The following is a 20,011-nucleotide window of genomic DNA, read 5'->3' as shown; positions in this document are numbered from 1 at the left end:
ATGTATTCATAGAAATAACACATATTATATTAATGCTACACCATGGATACGCGTTACTCTTATTTAGGTGTCTTCGTAGTATTAATTAGCCCTAAACAGAGATGGCCGCTGAGCACTTCAGTCTCCGCCTAGGAACAAGACCAGGCGCAAAGAGCCAACGCACGTGTAACTGCAAACACACCCGGAGAGCCATATACACACACAGGAGCCCCCTCCCCGCCTGCGTGGGGCGGCATTTTGCACAGGCAGTCGCAGGGCACACCTGACGCCAACGGGGTCCTTATAAGACCTCTTTAAAACGTTACTACTAGTAATGGGACATTTGTGACGCAGTTTAGTATTGTGTCACGTAACATACCCAAGTGTCACTGCGGTGACTGCGCTGTTATCACCCTTTCGTTGTACGTTTCCAGTCAGGCGGTGACTGGGCACCTGTGCGGGGGCCTTCGGGATTGAGATGACGTTGCGTTGAGGGGTCGGCTTCCGGTTTAGGGCCCGTTGATTTGTGCTGTAAACGCTGTGCTGCTCCGCTGTCACCATGTTCGGTTTGTTCAATGCCATCCCGACTCAGATGGTGAGTACCGGGGGGGAAGGGCAGCCCGTGGGAGAGCGAGAGCAACCTGTGCAGAGAGGGGGGGAGAGGGCAACCTGTGTAGAGAGGGGGGGGGGAGACGACAGCCTGTGTAGAGGGGGGGGGGAGACGACAGCCTGTGTAGAGGGGGGGAGAGGACAGCCTGTGTAGAGAGGGGGGGGGCGGAGAGGGCAGCCTGTGTAGAGGTGGGGGAGAGGGCAGCCTGTGTAGAGGGGGGGAGAGGGCAGCCTGTGTAGAGGGGGGGGGGGAGAGAGAGGGCAGCCTGTGTAGAGTGGGGGGGGGGGAGAGAGAGGGCAGCCTGTGTAGAGTGGGGGGGGGGGGGGGGAGAGAGGGCAGCCTGTGTAGAGTGGGGGGGGGGGAGAGATAGGGCAGCCTGTGTAGAGTGGGGGGGGGGGAGAGAGAGGGCAGCCTGTGTAGAGTGGGGGGGGGGGGGAGAGAGAGGGCAGCCTGTGTAGAGTGGGGGGGGGGGAGAGAGAGGGCAGCCTGTGTAGAGGGAGAGGGGGGGAGAGAGAGGGCAGCCTGTGTAGAGGGAGAGGGGGGGAGAGAGAGGGCAGTCTGTGTAGAGGGAGAGGGGGGGAGAGAGAGGGCAGCCTGTGTAGAGGGAGAGGGGGGGAGAGAGAGGGCAGCCTGTGTAGAGGGAGAGGGGGGGAGAGAGGGCAGCCTGTGTAGAGGGAGAGGGGGGGGGAGAGAGGGCAGCCTGTGTAGAGGGAGAGGGGGGGAGAGAGAGGGCAGCCTGTGTAGAGGGAGAGGGGGGGAGAGAGAGGGCAGCCTGTGTAGAGGGAGAGGGGGGGAGAGAGAGGGCAGCCTGTGTAGAGGGAGAGGGGGGGAGAGAGAGGGCAGCCTGTGTAGAGGGAGAGGGGGGGAGAGAGAGGGCAGCCTGTGTAGAGGGAGAGGGGGGGAGAGAGAGGGCAGCCTGTGTAGAGGGAGAGGGGGGGAGAGAGAGGGCAGCCTGTGTAGAGGGAGAGGGGGGGAGAGAGAGGGCAGCCTGTGTAGAGGGAGAGGGGGGGAGAGAGAGGGCAGCCTGTGTAGAGGGAGAGGGGGGGAGAGAGAGGGCAGCCTGTGTAGAGGGAGAGGGGGGGAGAGAGAGGGCAGCCTGTGTAGAGGGAGAGGGGGGGAGAGAGAGGGCAGCCTGTGTAGAGGGAGAGGGGGGGAGAGAGAGGGCAGCCTGTGTAGAGGGAGAGGGGGGGAGAGAGAGGGCAGCCTGTGTAGAGGGAGAGGGGGGGAGAGAGAGGGCAGCCTGTGTAGAGGGAGAGGGGGGGAGAGAGAGGGCAGCCTGTGTAGAGGGAGAGGGGGGGAGAGAGAGGGCAGCCTGTGTAGAGGGAGAGGGGGGGAGAGAGAGGGCAGCCTGTGTAGAGGGAGAGGGGGGGAGAGAGAGGGCAGCCTGTGTAGAGGGAGAGGGGGGGAGAGAGAGGGCAGCCTGTGTAGAGGGAGAGGGGGGGAGAGAGAGGGCAGCCTGTGTAGAGGGAGAGGGGGGGAGAGAGGGCAGCCTGTGTAGAGGGAGAGGGGGGGAGGGAGGGCAGCCTGTGTAGAGGGGGGGAGGGCAGCCTGTGTAGAGGGCAGCCTGTGTAGAGGGGGGGAGGGCAGCCTGTGTAGAGGGGGGGGAGAGGAGGGCAGCCTGTGTAGAGGGGGGGGGGCAGCCTGTGTAGAGAGGGGGGGGGAGAGGGCAGCCTGTGTAGAGAGGGGGGGGGAGACGACAGCCTGTGTAGAGGGGGGGGGGGGGAGACGACAGCCTGTGTAGAGGGGGGGAGAGGACAGCCTGTGTAGAGGGGGGGGGAGAGGACAGCCTGTGTAGAGGGGGGGGAGAGGGCAGCCTGTGTAGAGGGGGGGGAGAGGGCAACCTGTGTAGAGGGGGGGGGGCGGAGAGGGCAGCCTGTGTAGAGGGGGGGGAGAGGGCAACCTGTGTAGAGCGGGGGGAGGGCAGCCTGTGTAGAGGGGGGGGGGGACGACAGCCTGTGTAGAGGGGGGGGGAGAGGACAGCCTGTGTAGAGAGGGGGGGGGGATAGGACAGCCTGTGTAGAGGGAGAGGGGGGGGGGGAGAGGGCAGCCTGTGTAGAGCGGGGGGAGGGCAGCCTGTGTAGAGCGGGGGGAGGGCAGCCTGTGTAGAGCGGGGGGAGGGCAGCCTGTGTAGAGGGGGGGAGGGCAGCCTGTGTAGAGGGGGGGAGGGCAGCCTGTGTAGAGGGGGGGAGGGCAGCCTGTGTAGAGGGGGGGGGAGGGCAGCCTGTGTAGAGGGGGGGGGAGGGCAGTCTGTGTAGAGGGGGGGGAGAGGGCAGTCTGTGTAGAGGGGGGGGAGAGGGCAGTCTGTGTAGAGGGGGGGAGAGGGCAGTCTGTGTAGAGGGGGGGGAGAGGGCAGTCTGTGTAGAGGGGGGGGGAGAGGGCAGTCTGTGTAGAGGGGGGGGGAGAGGGCAGTCTGTGTAGAGGGGGGGGGGAGAGGGCAGTCTGTGTAGAGGGGGGGGGAGAGGGCAGTCTGTGTAGAGGGGGGGGGAGAGGGCAGTCTGTGTAGAGGGGGGGGGAGAGGGCAGTCTGTGTAGAGGGGGGGGGGAGAGGGCAGTCTGTGTAGAGGGGGGGGGAGAGGGCAGTCTGTGTAGAGGGGGGGGAGAGGGCAGTCTGTGTAGAGGGGGGGGGAGAGGGCAGTCTGTGTAGAGGGGGGGGGAGAGGGCAGTCTGTGTAGAGGGGGGGGGAGAGGGCAGTCTGTGTAGAGGGGGGGGGAGAGGGCAGTCTGTGTAGAGGGGGGGGGAGAGGGCAGTCTGTGTAGAGGGGGGGGAGAGGGCAGTCTGTGTAGAGGGGGGGGAGAGGGCAGTCTGTGTAGAGGGGGGGCAGTCTGTAAAGGGGGGGGGGAGAGGGCAGTCTGTGTAGAGGGGGGGGGGAGAGGGCAGTCTGTGTAGAGGGGGGGGAGAGGGCAGTCTGTGTAGAGGGGGGGCAGTCTGTAAAGGGGGGGGGAGAGGGCAGTCTGTGTAGAGGGGGGGGGGAGAGGGCAGTCTGTGTAGAGGGGGGGGGGAGGGCAGTCTGTAGAGGGGGGGAGGGCAGTCTGTGTAAAGGGGGGGGGAGAGGGCAGTCTGTGTAGAGGGAGAGGGGGGGGAGAGGGCAGCCTGTGTAGAGGGGGGGGGGTGAGGGCAGCCTGTGTAGAGGGGGGGGGGGAGGGCAGTCTGTGTAGAGGGGGGGGGGGAGAGGGCAGTCTGTGTAGAGGGGGGGAGGGCAGTCTGTGTAGAGGGGGGGGGGAGAGGGCAGTCTGTGTAGAGGGGGGGGAGGGCAGTCTGTGTAGAGGGGGGGGGAGAGGGCAGTCTGTGTAGAGGGGGGGGAGAGGGCAGTCTGTGTAGAGGGGGGGGGAGAGGGCAGTCTGTGTAGAGGGGGGGGAGAGGGCAGTCTGTGTAGAGGGGGGGGGGAGAGGGCAGTCTGTGTAGAGGGGGGGGGGAGAGGGCAGTCTGTGTAGAGGGGGGGGGGGAGAGGGCAGTCTGTGTAGAGGGGGGGGGAGAGGGCAGTCTGTGTAGAGGGGGGGGAGAGGGCAGTCTGTGTAGAGGGGGGGGAGAGGGCAGTCTGTGTAGAGGGGGGGGCAGTCTGTGTAGAGGGGGGGAGAGGGCAGTCTGTGTAGAGGGGGGGGGAGAGGGCAGTCTGTGTAGAGGGGGGGGGAGAGGGCAGTCTGTGTAGAGGGGGGGAGAGGGCAGTCTGTGTAGAGGGGGGGAGGGCAGTCTGTGTAAAGGGGGGGGGAGAGGGCAGTCTGTGTAGAGGGAGAGGGGGGGGGAGAGGGCAGCCTGTGTAGAGGGAGGGGGGGAGAGGGCAGCCTGTGTAGAGGGAGGGGGGGAGAGGGCAGCCTGTGTAGAGGGAGGGGGGGAGAGGGCAGCCTGTGTAGAGGGAGGGGGGGGAGAGGGCAGCCTGTGTAGAGGGAGGGGGGGAGAGGGCAGCCTGTGTTGAGGGGGGGGAGAGAGGACAGCCTGTGTAGATTGAGAGGGGGCATGGTAAGCTTCAGGAGATTGCAGGGACAGTTGGTAACATGGAACAGTGGAGAGGTCTGGCAGGAGAGGTACATTTGGATGTAATTGGCAGAGATGATACTGAATGACAAAAGGTTTTCTTGGTTTGCCATGAGAAGAGTAGAGGACAGCCTGTGGAGAGGGAGGGGGAGAGAGGGCAGCCTGTGGAGAGGGAGGGGGAGAGAGGGCAGCCTGTGGAGAGGGAGGGGGAGAGAGGGCAGCCTGTGGAGAGGGAGGGGGAGAGAGGGCAGCCTGTGGAGAGGGAGGGGGAGAGAGGGCAGCCTGTGTAGAGGGAGGGGGAGAGAGGGCAGCCTGTGGAGAGGGAGGGGGAGAGAGGGCAGCCTTGGACCACAATAGAGAGGGATTGAAGAAACAGTGAAAGAGCGGTTGGATAGTTAGTATGTGAATCAGACGAAGTCAAGGGAGGCGAGTGGAGTGTGCAGGAGAATGGGGTGGTCACCAGTGACACCCGCAGCAGAGAGTACCAGGAGAATTAGTAATAAGTGACCCTTAGTCTTGGTTGTGAGTAGGGTTCTGAACTAGCAGGGATTGTTATTAGTGCTGCCTCATTGGAGTGGGAAGGATAACAAGTCAAACGGAAAGTTGGAGTCAGGTGGTTGTATACAACAAAACACAGCTTGTAAGGAAGCCTCAATACACATGTATGCAGATGACACAATCCTATATGCGCACAGCCATAGCCTCTCTGACCTTCAACACATACTTTAGTCTGACTTTTTTTTAAGACTCGAAAACTGGATTTCCCAAAACAAACTGTTTTTAAACACTGGCAAGACTGTAACAATGGTATTTAGGACCAAGACTAAAATTTTAAAGCTTCCAGTGACTGAGCTCCAGATCAGAACCAACACCAACACCACCCTAACTCCTGTTACTAGTTTTAAATACCTGGGCAAGGTTTGACTCCCACTTAACATTCTGAATGCACATTGATACCTTGACATCCAAAACCTATGCCAAACTAGGGGTACTTTACAGGAACAAATCCTCCCTAAGCCTGCTGGTCAGAAAGCGTATTGCACAGCAGATGCTAATGCCAATTATCGACTATGGAGACACAGTATATGGCTCGGCACCCCAAACCCACCTTGGTAAACTTGACACCCTCTACAATTCAATTTGTCGTTTCGTCCTCCAATGCAACTACAACACACATCACTGCGAAATGCTCAAAGAACTAGATTGGTCATCACTTGAGTCTAGACGCAAAGTTCACCTTTCCTGTCTTGCCTTCAAATACTTTCTGGGCAAGCTACCCATCTATCTGAACAAGCTCCTCACCCCTACCACATGCAGCCCGTATCCTCTGAGATCTGACTCCAAAAGACTGTTCATGGTCCAAAGGCTCAACAAAGTATCCGGCCGCTCCTCCTCCTCTTACCGGGCACCCCAAAACTGGAACAACCTACCAGAGACTCTCTCATCCACCACCAGTTTAAGTTCTTTCAAAACTAAAGCTGTCTCACATTTTAATCTGGTCTGTAACTGTTACATAAGCCTATAATATACATTTTCTCTAACTGTGCATGCTATGTATTGTATATAATGTATACCCTGTTCATTTATGTAACTGTATTTGTAACCATGTATTTGTCATATTAACTATGCCCAGGACATACTTGAAAAAGAGAGGTAACTCTCAATGTATTACTTCCTGGTAAAACATTTTATAAATAAATAACAAAAGACAGAAAAGCCCAAAGCTGCATCTAATATGACAAAATACACAGTGAAATACCTATATTTTCTCTTTGAAAAATGGTAATTTAGTTAAACCCTTTGGCCGAAGCGTTTATAAGCCTGCAAGCCACACCAAGGCATGACCATCAGCAGGTCCTAACACTGGTCAGGTAGTGTTAACGACCTGCTAATGGTCATGCCTTGGTGTGGCTTGCAGGCTTATAACACTTTGGCCAAAGGGTTTAACTAAATGACCCCTTTTCAAAAGAATATATAGGTATTTCACTGTGTATTTTTGTCATCTTGGATGTAGCATTGGGCTCTTCCGTGTCTTGTATACATTTGGCCATGCCCACTAGCACTCCTTTTGGTATGTATATTTATTTATAACATGCTTTACCAGGAAGTAATACATTGAGTTAGTATGTATGGATGGATGTATGTATGTATGTAGTTTTCTTGATCTTGCTGGGATTCTGTGTGGTTGTGTACAAGGCACTCGAGTAGCGAGGTGGCAAAAGGGAAAAGAGAAGGTGGTAGTAAGGAGGCTGGGTCAATAGAGGGTTTCTTTAGAGTCAATGTGATGAGCGCAGTTTGAAAGAAGTGAGGCTAGTTAGGCGGGGCCCTGCTGTTCCAGAGGGAGTGGAGGATATGTGAGGGAATAGGATCAAGGGGGCAGGTAGTAGGGCGAGATGAGCAGCACACTCTTTTTCGGTCACGGGAGAGAGCTGCGGTGGATTTTAGGTGTGCGAGGGGAGGTAGGTGTAGCGTTTGGAGCTTGACATGTAGTGATATCATGTCTGATTGAATCTGGTCTGTGAAATGGGTGGCAATTTCTCGGTCCGTGAGGGTAGAAGGGGGTGCAGTTGGGACTGAGAAGGAAGTTAAAGATGGTGAATAAACCTTGCGGAAAGGGTTTCAGTGAAGAAAATTTGCTGGGAGAGGGCAGTGACATAGTGTGAAACTGTAAATTTATATTGGAGGAAATCTGCTTTAGAGTGGGATTTCCTCCAGTAATGTTTAACAGGTAGTGGGAAAGTGTGCCATGGTTGTGGCTTGGATTCTCTGGTGCCACAGCAGACTCCATAACCACCCTCTCATTTAGCCGGCAATACTTTTGTCCATGATTATTTATTAGGATTTAGCAAGTGCTGGTAAGGGTTTGGAGTTGGCTGGCATATTTGGTTAAGGGTTAGGCTGGCATACTTAGGTAAGGGTTGGGATAATAAAGCGCTTTCTTTGCAGGTCTTGCTGGGTAAATGGCATCAACTGTGGTCATCCAGAACTAGTTACAATTCATTGAATAGGCAAGTTTTCAGGGTTTTTTTTTAATGTTAAAGGTGCTCGGCAGACATTGGGGGTTATTCACTATACTGCTGATCGGGACACGAAGTTTGGGCAATAACAAAACTTTGCACATAATATTAAGACATTTTTAGTGATAACTATTTTTAAAAGGAAAATTACATATATGGGTTAATATCAAAAAAAAATTCCCCATAAAAGATATCTTTAAAAATGTAAAGTTTAGTTTTAACATGGATTACACGGTAATGTGTTACATTTTTTTGTTTTTTTTTTAATATATATTTTTAAAACTTGTACAACACCCTTACGTTTATCAGAGATTTGTGTGGCACTAATTGTTCCTCCTGCGATTAATTAAAAATCATCATATCGACTTCTCATGATCGTAAAACAGATGGAACAAAAACATATCAGGATAATGCCCAATTCTAGTCCACTGTCGTCACCCAAGTCTTTAATTTCCCAGAGATGCACAAGCATGCACTGCGATCAGAGTAACACAATATGGTGATTTAAATCTCATGATGACGGCGTTATGTTGGCAATACTGCATGTTGGAGGCTTGCCGATAAGGGGCACTGACTTTATTTAGTGCACATAGGGTCTCCCCCCTCACTAGACACTTTCACAGAACAATGACAAGACTCTGAGACGTATGTGGTTAATTGGCGCTAATGTAGGTAACCTAACGCATATAAAAAGATGCCCATTGTCTCCACCTGATTTTTATTGGTACTTTTTCAATTGCTGAATGAACTCTCTATATAGTAGTAGAGTATATATCTGAGGGAGGTAACTGTGTTTGCGATGTTGTCTAGCACCTTGCCTCCCCCCTCACTATCTAAGATCTAAGCGTATTGCAACTGTGTCTTCCCATTAAGTGGGGTTTAAACTCTGTGTACTGTGGGGTTTAAACTCTGTACTGTGAGGTTTAAACTCTGTGTACTGTGGGGTTTAAACTCTGTGTACTGTGGGGTTTAAACTCTGTGTACTGTGGGGTTTCTCTCTGACTCCATTTCTTTGTTTGAACTGATGAAGCATTAAGGCTATTTCTAATAAGAATAGCATCTCCTATCAGGGTGACAATTGTCAGTATATCTGTCACTGTATTCAGAATGCATCACTTTGGGTCAATGTCCATTTTCATTGGCACCTTAAGTCGTGCTGTTACTCAGTTTACGTTTATTCCCAGACCCACAGAACTTCTCTTTTCTTTATTTTTTATTTTAAGATTAATTTGCGTATTATGACATTAGATCCGTCCCATCCTAGGAGGGAACTTGATTCCGATTGATAATCTTGGAAGGTGGTAAATAATTGTATGCTTATTACTCTTATCATATACCCAATAACTAAGATGAATGGGACACCAAGCTCCTTGCAGTGCCACTCTCCTTTTACTGAGTAAGCTGAAGCGGTTCATAGAACATGTTCTATATTTTAAACAAATCTGAATTTTAATTTGTCGCTGTAAATTAAGTTGTTTTTAATAATTGTGGTTTCTTCATATGGTATTAAGTGCAATTTTTCCCCTTTTTATATACTTGGTCACAAGACTGACGTGGCCGGTCGCACTGCAAATAACCTTATAATCACATACCTCTGGCTTCGACTACTGCAATATGGGTAATTAGAAGTCTGATATTTTATTTGTCTGATTTATTGTAGATTTATTTTTTTAACGCTTAACAACTTTCAGTTGAGCTTTGCCCAACATTACAAAGTTGATTAGACTAGTTTGGTTTTATTTGACACGGCTTAGTATTATAAACCGGATGCATCCCTGTTTATGCTCAGTTTTTAAATTGGTAAAATGAACAGTAGCATATGGTACCACAATTACTTTTTTTTTTTTTTCTTAGTTGGCTAAAATCTTTATAAATATTACATTTTAAACAAATACCTAAAGTTGAAATATTGACAAGTACCTTCAACAAATCAACCTATTTTGACCTTCAAACTTTAATGTATGAATGAAGCAATTAATAGAAAATAAAATATTTATCTTAAAGTATTTAGCCAGTTACAGCTGTAGACGAGTCCTGACATTTAATTGCATTGTAAGAAGACTTCACACGATCATCATATGGTTGTGTATTTAGTACAAGGAGAGGATCATTCCAGGATGTCCAACATTTATAAATCGCCTGAAGGAACAATATTTGGCATGTAGCAACCCTTCATTAACAAGTGCATTTTATCATTCTGTAGAGTCGCATACTCTTCTATTTATTGGCATCTTATTGAACTGAAACACCCTGGATATAACACGCCTGAATATTGGTTAACCCCACATTTACAGTATGATTTGGTCCAGTCCTGGTTTTTAGCCTTTACAAGTAGGCATTCTAGGATTCCTAGTCCTGCTTTTCTGGGCCACTTTGCTTACAGGCGGCATGCAACACCTGAATATGGCTAAAAACAAGAGGATCAAACTATTCAGAGGGTTCGGAGCTAGTTGACCAGAATGTATCTGTCAGCTGCTTCGTATTTCGTCCCACATTAGCAGTGGGTGCTCCGCACAGGATAACCTCTGGTCTGTAACAGACCCCTAATGCAGATTACAACTGTTGGGATTTTCTGGAATACGGATTCAAAACCCTAATAGACAGTCACTACGGGTTTCATTTAAAAAAAAAAAAACAGTTGTGCAAATACCTGTATTTTGCTTTGTCACCATTGTTCTGTCATGCTGTATTTCAACCAAATGCAGTTATTACAAATCCAGATATTGCAGTTAGACGAATATTTAAATACTGCAGATATTTTAAAAACCACCCTTGCATGTACTGTACAAGAGTTCAGTGTGGTGTATCCAAACAGCATTTTCCTTAAATGCTACACAATAACGTAGACACTTTGTCAAGGCTTTGCATAGAAATATATATGTTTTGAAAAGATACAAGTTTAATCCTGTGGAAAACGGCATTTACAGAACATATTTGTAATGACCTATTTGGGCTGCAGCAGAATCTGAGAAAATGTAATTATGCAATTTATACAGTTCTGTCTTCTAGCTTGACAATTATTACCAAACTTTAAACCATTTAATTCAATAATTAATACTAAAATGTTATAAAAAATAAATTTGTGAGTGCTGGTCTGTGTGACTGAAAACAAACTGCACTTGAAATCAAACTAAATGTGTAAGTAGAACTAGGAGCAGTTAAAACCAGGAAGCTGTGAAATTGGGTATATTGAAATATAGTAAATTGTTAGCACTTAATACTCCATAGTGCTACAATAAGCTGTTTAGAGATAGATACCCAATGCACACTTTGCTACGTTTGTGCACTTGGAGCAGCTTTTCAAGGGAGCATACTGCTGTAAGGTGTGAGCAGGGGGTCTCTTTAGAGAGTCAGATCTCTGATCTGAAGAGGCAACTTGCAACTTTGACAATCCTGAAAGGAGTTTAGTGCTCACTAAGCAGCCCCTGGCTGGGACTAGTGGTGTAGAGGGTGGAGCTGTGAGTGAGGACCAGGAAGAGGTAGGTAGCTGTGAGTGAGGACCAGGAAGAGGTAGGTAGCTGTGAGTGAGGACCAGGAAGAGGTAGGTAGCTGTGAGTGAGGACCAGGAAGAGGTAGGTAGCTGTGACAGTTACAGGTGGAAGAGGCAGGCCAGTTCTGAGCTGACCCTGCCAAATAGATTTATCAAATTGTGTGAAGATGCAGTAGCTACAAAGTCAAACCAGATCTCATCTTGCATTAAACGGGTAATGGATGGGAGGGAAGTACACATAATAATTCCCCTCTATAAAGCATTGGCAAGACCACACCTTCAATATACAGTTTGGGGCACCACTCCATAAAAAATACATTATGGACCTAGAAAAAGTGCAGAGAAAAGACACCACATTAATACATGGGATGGAAAATCTGACTTATGAGGAGAGGATAGCTAGTTTAAATGTGTACAGTAGAAGAGGTGTGTAAGGGGGGATTTAACTATATCCCAATATATTTGGGGAGAGTACAAGGAGCTTTCAAAAGAACTCTTCATTCAAAGGGCAATACAAACGACACATGGTCATCCCTTAAAGTTGGAGGAAAGGAGATTTCACCAGCAACAAAGGAACTGGCTCTTTACAGTAAGGGCAGTTAATGTGGAATTCATAACCCATAGACACTGGTGGCAGATACAATAGATATCTTAAAAAAAAATTTTAAAAATTGGACATACTTGGTATATCCAAAGTAAGTAAACATGGGTAGGATGTGATCTAGGGAGAAATATCATTGCCATTACTCTGGATCAATATACTTTAACTACAAATACAAGATTAAGTTAGGGTGCCAACATCCACCTTATCTACTATGTAACTGAAAGCCAGGGGAAGGGAAGAGATGGGGGATGGGAAAAGGAGGGAAGGGCTCCCGCATCAGCAAGGTAATAAGGTAAATATGGTAAGTAGATTAAGTACAAAAGATCATACAACGGTGCAAAAGGGGACAAGGGATACTGGAAACAAGCATACAAAAAGATTCCCCCTTGAATGCACTCGGGTAGATCAGTGAGTAATGATAAATGTAGGATAAAAAAATGGTTTTAAATGTATCATTACTCACTGATCTACCCGAGTGCATTCAAGGGGGAATCTTTTTGTATGTTTGTTTCTACTATGTAACTATATGTAACTTTAAACATAAAGCAAAGACTCAAACTCATTTTATTCAGATGATTGACGCTTTTGCGAAGAAACGTAATCCAGTTATGGCGGGTGAACACGTGACTGACCTTCTACCGAACAGATTTAAAGCAACGTTAGAAAATCCATGAGTGTCTCCCATAGGTCCCCAAACTTGCTTCACTTACATCAATGTCATGAAGTGGTTAGGCTGTACCCAAAGGATTCTGGGAAGTCCAATGCAAATGAGCATTTAGTTAGGGTAGTTGTCTGGGGGGTGGGGGTCTTTGTACATTTTGTACACACATCTAGTTTAATAGGATTTACTTCATATCACTGCAATAATATGGCTGCAGAATCCTGAAAGGGTTCTATGGTTTTTATGGGAGTTTAGAAGCCTACTGTACTAAAGATGTGGCAGTGATTTATTCAGAACCCTCCCAATACCAATTAAAATCAAGGATATAAAGCCTCCAGAAAAATGTTTAACTTTATTTTGAAGGGCAAGCGCCCAAGAATTTCTGGGAGGATACTGATTTTGGCCAAGGGCTGAAGGTGGACTGGCAGTACCCTGCCTCCAAATGTATTACTATGCTACACAGATGGCACAACTAGCTGTTTGGCACTCCCTGCTCTCTTCAATGAGATGGGTAGAGATCGACAACTACTACGCAAACCCTCACAGTACAAAGACACTTGTGGCTCAAACCGAGCCGGGGCTGAATCTCACCCTTCCATTCTCATTCTCCAGCTGCGAGGCTTGATAGACATCTGGAATAATATCGCCAAATATCGATCAATACTCGAATAAAAGAAAATGGCTATAATCTCCTAATATACATGGTATCTGACGCCCTCTAGAGCATAAATACAATAAACATTCCCCACTTGTTTCTGGGCTGTGGTTCGGTGGGGACCATGTACCACATTGGGCAAACGCCGTACCCTTGGGCAGCACTTCTACACAAAGACAGATAATCGCACCTTTTGGCAGAGCAAATTAATAAACCATATTATAAAGGTGACTAGATTTGTAATGGTGGCCGCGTGGTCCCATCCCCAAATTAAAAACCTTAATAGGCAAAGTGTGGCGTGTTCTGTTCTTTGAGAGACTTGCAGCGTGGTTTAATGACACCAGACCATTTTAATAAAACTTTTGGGCCTGGATAGAGAAGCAAACTATACCTGCATCTGACAAAACCGCAATGATCTTATAATTAAGAGAAAACCGCAGAAGAAAAAAATGTGTCCAGAAAACAATCTATTTTTAACAGAGTTAAGGGATGCATAGAGGGGCTTTGTAGGCCTTAACAGCATCAAACTATACATGTGGTTATCAGTTTACCACATCTACCTTCCCTTCCTCACCACAGTCCTCTATTACCCACCCCTGCTGTGTTTTATATAATATTAATATTGGGAAAATAAAATGTTCTAAGGCTGGGGTCACGGTGCGCAGACCGTGCCGAGCAGGCTGCCTTAAGGCAGTGTTCGCGTCCGTGCGGCGTGCGGGTGGGAGTGGGTGCACGTAGCGTAAAATCAGTTGAAACTGATTTCTTGGCGCGACAAGCCGGTCATGTGAGCGGTTTGCCAATGAGGGCGAACCAGCTCCGTGACGCCCCAGAACACGCCCCCAGAGCACGCCCCCCACGGCACCATGGCCAGGGAAAGCACTCTTTCCCACAGCGTCTGCGCGGGCGAAGGAACCATGGCCCGGGCCTAAGGAAATGAACAAGACAGACTATTAGTATGTTGAATGTGTGATTGTACTGTAATATGTTTGGTTCTCCACCCCCTTTATTTTATATTTTGTGTCCCCTATCTCTAAAATGTCAATAAAAATGAAGGTGGAAAAAAAGGGTGTGGCAGTGAATGGGACTTGATGTTGTGCTTTGACATGGTTTTGTATATTTACACTTTCACAATATAAAAAAATCCCCTTGTATATTCCTTTGCTTGGTACACTAACTCCTACAGTGCTGAAGAGGGCACAATTTGAGCTATTAAAGTGTTAACATGCATGCATACTTGTTGATCTGCAGTGAAAATAACACTAAATGTTAACTTTTCACAAATATTTGTCTTCCAGGATTATAAGGGTCAAAAGCTTGCAGAGCAGATATTTCAAGGAATAATTCTCTTTTCTGCAGTAAGTGTAAACCTTTTCCTACTGAATTTGTATGTGATGCATAATAGTTGTGTAACTGTGGCAGTTTAATGGGACATTGCCAATTGGTAAAAGGAAAAAAATCAATCTTCCTTGTTTCAAAACATTTGTCTTCCTTTAAAAAGATTTAAGGTGAAACTGTCCTATTGTGTCGTCTTATAACAGGAACATGTATGTAACGGTTTCTGCATCATTAGCCAAACCGTTCAGTGTGGAAGATCGTACATTGGTTCCTTTTGTACTTGGAACTATATGGGTGACTTGTGGAGTTGGAAAAAAATATGATCACAAAAGATATTAAAGCAGCAAAAGATGCCAATTTTTTTATCAGTTCTGTAGTATTAAATATTTACTGCATTTAAAAAAAAAAAAGTGTGTGTGTTTAGGGTTTTTTATTTTTTTAAGCATCCTCTGATTTCTATAGCAGGTTTTAGCACACCTCCCCAGCAGTGCAAGATATTTGTAACACTTGTTTGGGGTCATTTGTTGCCAATATTCCCAGCAGTTTGAGCTGCAAACTGTAATAATAGATAATGTTACCGTAGTAATATAAGCATACATTGTAGTGGAATGGGACGTTTGGCTGCAACTGGCGCTCCTCCGCATCGCAAGTCATAGTCGGGGAAAACTCACCGCTGGACATGTCGCCACTTTACATTTCTTCGCCGCTGCCATCTTTAAATGTCCCAGCTGCCGCTCCTAAAGTGAAGGCGTCTGCTAAGCAGGATACTCTGCGCACCTGCTGGACCCTCGAGTCGCAAGAAAACGATCATATGCTGTGGGGGTCCGGCAGGCGCGCTGAGTGTGCCGCCTAGTGGACGCCTTCACAGGAGCGGCGACTTGGACATTTAAATATGGCGGAGAGTTCCTGCAGCGACTTGGGAGCACCGACAGTGGTTAGGTCACTGCCGAATGTCCGAGACCGCATTGTAGCTGCGGAGCTGCGCGGACTGTGCGCCAACAGAATGGCTGCTTCAATCAGGACATTTAGATTTATTACAAGAGCACCAAACGATTGGCAGCTTAGGTAAGAATGGGACGTACCAGGTCACGCTTTAAATAGAAGGGGAGAAAAGGGAATCTAGTATTGCTGTTATAAAGAGGCAATCCAAGCAATATCCTACACGTTTTCTATTATTGTTATTATAATTCAACTCCTAATGCCATTTGTAATGAGTGGTGTGTGGTTTGTTTTTTGTTTTTTTAATATACTGAGCATCCTTTTTATTTCTATAGCAGGCTTTAGCCCACCTCCCCAGCAGTGCAAGATGTTTGTAACACTTTCCGGTCAATTTGTTGCCAATATTACAAGCAGTTTGAGCTGTGAACTGCAACAATAGATAATGTTACCTTGGTAATATAAGAATACATTGTAGCTGCTGAGTTACACTGAGTTATAGAGAAAAAAAGGGGGAGCACAGGTTGAAGACTTTGGGATATATATGGTATCTTATTAGATATTTGTGGTTGTGCTTGAAAAGGTATATAAAATCACTTACACGGCCTTGTGTAAATGCTCTCACAGCAAGGTTTACTTTTCTTTGTGTTCCCTTGGTTGATTTCCTTCTTCTTTTCAGGGCTTGGTTTTCCTCATAGATTTCTTCAACAGTCTTCGGCTTGCAGTGAGGATGTCTCCCTCGGAGTGAACAGATTGAAAGACAGTTGTTTAGAGGGATACAGCCAGTATTTAAATAATCCAAAACTTTTTACTCCAAACAAATATAAATATATATAAAGGCAGTAAATACTGCCAGTACTCACACGGGCAAGTGTGAGTACAATCCTAGGGGAAGGTATCTTTATATCCGAAATGATCTTCACAAGTGGTAATCTATAGGTGTGATTTGGGTCCTGTGTGTAATAATAGATGTAAATCAAATGTTACTCACACGGCCTTGTGTGAGTAGGTACACAACAAGGTATCTTTAACTTGAATGTTTTCTTTTATTCAGGTTCTTGATCTTCTTCCTGGTCTTCTTCTATGGTGTTCAACTCCCAGTTTAGGAAATCCCCCTCGGTGTGAACAAATTTGAGAACAAATGTTAGTAGGAAAATATCAACATAATTCTGTGGTGACCCGCTAGCGAACCCAAGAAGATATAAAAAAGCAGATATACAAAAGCAGATATATAAAAGCAGCAAATGCTGCAAGCACTCACACGGGCAAGTGTGAGTGCAATCCTAGGGGAAGGTATCTTTTTTTCTTTTTCTCTCTGCAGGTGTGTTTACACCTGCTGCCTTATCAGGGTAATGGTGATCTAATATATAGGGATCTATAGAATTAAAAATACAAATAATACTCACACGGCCTTGTGTGAGTAAATGCACATCATGGTGTCTTTAAATCCTTTGCAGTACTATTAAGGTAAAATTCCAAGTGGATAAGTGTATAAAGATGATCCCTCCTTGGTGTGAATATAAAATGGAGCAATGTCACGATACTAATGGGCTACAATGAATTTTATTTCCAAAAGCTCTAAAAACAACACATGTATAAAAACAATAGAAAAAATGCATAAAAAGAATTGCATAAAAAGAAATGCATGAAAAGAGAAAGCAGCCCGTCAGTAGGAAATTGCTCGTGGATCTCGTGGAGCTCAGCTAACTTGCTCCGCGTCCGGATATAGTGCTGCCCCCTCTCTGATCCACTCCTTGACGGTGGCTGTGCTGGATTAAAATTGCTTAATGATGAGAGCAACGCGTTTCGACCCTTTCTGGTCTTCCTCAGGCTCCGTAGTTTGGGGTTAAGGTTCGTGGCTAGTATATATGTAGATGACAGCCAATCCCCATTCTACTTTAAGCAATGTCTTCTGTATTCAATTAAAACTAATGAGTGCTGTGTGATGCACTCCATTTTCTGCTTCTGTGTGACGCAGTGAGTAAATAATTAAATAAATGAATAAACACATATTGGTGAAAAATCGGAACTTCATACTATACATACAAATAAACACATGATTTAAAAGATATATACTTAATACATTCCTAGTGACGTGATCTATATAAAGTGAGGAATGGTGTGTGATGTGGCCAATAAATGTGTGTATCTTGTGAAAATGTCTATAAGCTTCTTAAATGTTGATTAAGGTTTATGTGACTTGGGAAAAAATTCCTTGAGTGATAAATGTGCATGAGATTTTTATGTGGTGATTTTTGTGAATGATTGAATAAACAAATGTTTTTACAATGTGATTAATAAACATGGATATATAACAGTGTGCTTTTGTGTCTGTTTTCCTTATTATTTTGATTATAAGGTGTTAGGGGAGGTTAAGTGAATAAATATGTGCTTATTTGCAAATTCATATTCAATATTTAATAAACATTCATGAGTGAATGATGAAAATGTGTTTTCACATATAGTAGATGTAGATAATACATATAAATATTGTAGCCTCTTAGTACCATAGAGTTTGCGCTTTTTAAACAAATTTCTTAAAAAGATAACCTAAGAAAATATAAATTTATTCATATATACACTTCAGTATTTCACTGAGTTCGTGCTAAACAGTAACCTTGAAGCATAAGATGTTGTGCTGCACTCAGTGTTGCAGTTTTTGATGCTATATGAAATCTTACAAACAGATTGTATCATGAAATATGGTCATGAACTGATTTGTTACTCATATTTTAGAGGGTGATATCATATAGATTTTTCATACAAATGTGGTGACCTCATTTTATTTTTTGATATAATGTACAATTTTAAACAAATATGTTAAAAACGTTTCCAATGCATAATTTAAAAAAGTAGCCTATTGTACTTATATATAATGCAGTCGTGCTATAAACAGTCGTGCTATAAGCTAGAGTACCCAGTATAATATAAAAATACCTGTAATGGTTTTTTAGACTACTACGTGTAGCTTTAAGCATATATTGTGTCATGTCCTTTCACATTGTGATAGTGCATATACTTAAATCATACAGTTATACCGTATAGTTTCAATTTATATATAAAAAAATAGAATAAAAATGGAAGGTATTGGTTTGGTGTCATAGATGAGTGATATCTGCAAAGAAGATCAGAAATGACAATAGTGAATTTCACATGTGTGGTACAAATGGGGGGGGGGGGAGAAAACAATTTTGAAAAGATCTGGGGAAGGGGAATATAGGATAATGGTGTATGATGAGAGGCGGAGAATACTGGAACTTAAATAAACGACCCCAGGTCTATATCTATATTCAGACCTTTTGGGGTCAATGTTTTAAGTTTATAAATCCAGTATGTTTCTCTTTGGCAGAGTTTCCTTAGTCTGTCTCCGCCTCTCCAATGGATGTCAACCTTTTCTATTCCCTTGAATGTTAGGCCTTCAGGGTTTCCCTCATGATGTAAACTAAAGTGTCTGGAGACGCTGTGTGTTAACACCTGCTTACGGATGTTGCCCATGTGTTCCAAGATGCGCACCCTCAGAGGCCTGGAGGTGCGTCCTACATATTGGAGGCCACATGGGCAAGCAAGCAGGTAAACAACATGATCTGTTCGGCAACTGATTGCTTGTTTAATTTTGAATTCTTCTTTTGTTATGTGTGAATTAAAAGCTGCCTTGTCCCCTTTCATTACATGTTTACAGGCCTTACAACTGATGCAATTAAAAAAACCTATCGGTGGGGGTAACCAGTTTTGACTGTTTTCTTTTACTTCTTTCCGGAAGGTACTTGGTGCTAATTGTGCTTTAATGCAAGGGGCCTTTCTAAAAATCACTTTTGGGTTTGTCGGGATGTGTCCCTTTAAAATTGGGTCCATTTGGACAACATGCCAGTGTTTCTGTACTATCTGTTTAACTTTAGCAGCGTCCGAGCTGTAGGTTGTAATGAAAGCTGTAGAAAAGGTGGTATCAGTTTTTTTGATAGTTGGTTTTAGCAGAGTCTCCCTTGGGATCAGACTAATCTGGTCAACTGCTTCATTTAACAACTGTGGTTCATAACCTCTTTGCAGAAAGCTATTTTGTAATGTGTTTGCCTGTTCTTTAAAAACCTCTATATCAGAGCAATTCCTCTTAATCCTCCTAAATTGGCCATTGGGGATATTGCTGAGCCATCTTGGGTGATGGCAACTTGATGTTAGTAGGAAGTTGTTTGCATCTGTTTTTTTAAAATATGTTTTAGTCTTAATTTCGCTGTTCTCCACATAAATGGTGAGGTCTAAAAAGTTGATAGTGTTAAAACTGTATTCTGAAGTGAATTCCAAATTCACTGTGTTGTCGTTTATATATTTAATGAACTCTTTTAGGTCTTCTTCACTCCCTTTCCATATGAACAAGACGTCATCTATGTAGCGATGCCATGAGACCAAGTCTGCACTGAATGGGTGGGTGGACCAAATGGTCTTATCCTCCCAGTCTGCCATGAAGATATTCGCAAAGCTGGGTGCAAACTTGGTCCCCATCGCAGTGCCACACAGCTGGAGAAATATATCGTCATTGAACCAAAATACATTGTGTTTTAAGATAAAATTAATGCTATCCAGTATGAAGGTTCGTTGTTCATCCCTGATGGCAGTGTCTTTTGAGATGATATTTTCAATCGCCCTGATGCCATCTGAGTGGTGGATGCACGTGTATAAAGATTTAACGTCACATGTTGCTAACATAAAGCCATTCTGCCATTCTATCTCCCCCAAAATGTTCAGGACTTGCATTGTATCTTTA

At 45.8% G+C, this 20,011-nt stretch overlaps 2 protein-coding genes across 2 annotated transcripts in view; one reads left to right on the top strand and one right to left on the bottom strand.

The window, feature by feature from the left end:
• GLT8D1 (glycosyltransferase 8 domain containing 1) overlaps positions 1–448 on the bottom strand; it is a 41,555-nt gene extending 41,107 nt beyond the window's left edge. The window contains exon 1 of the mRNA XM_075575001.1: positions 359–448. The gene's annotated coding sequence lies outside the window, so the exon portion shown is untranslated. The remainder of the gene's footprint in view (positions 1–358) is intronic.
• SPCS1 (signal peptidase complex subunit 1) overlaps positions 279–20,011 on the top strand; it is a 29,919-nt gene continuing 10,186 nt past the window's right edge. Inside the window, exons 1-2 of the mRNA XM_075575002.1 lie at positions 279–574; positions 14,280–14,339. Coding sequence (XP_075431117.1) covers positions 539–574; positions 14,280–14,339 — 96 coding nt within the window. The 5' untranslated portion in view covers positions 279–538. The remainder of the gene's footprint in view (positions 575–14,279; positions 14,340–20,011) is intronic.

The sequence above is a fragment of the Ascaphus truei genome, chromosome 17 (genome assembly GCF_040206685.1).
Source record: "Ascaphus truei isolate aAscTru1 chromosome 17, aAscTru1.hap1, whole genome shotgun sequence".
Classification (NCBI taxonomy): Eukaryota; Metazoa; Chordata; class Amphibia; order Anura; family Ascaphidae; genus Ascaphus; species Ascaphus truei.
Note: the sequence above shows the minus strand (reverse complement) of the source record. Positions and strands in the feature narration are given on the sequence as shown.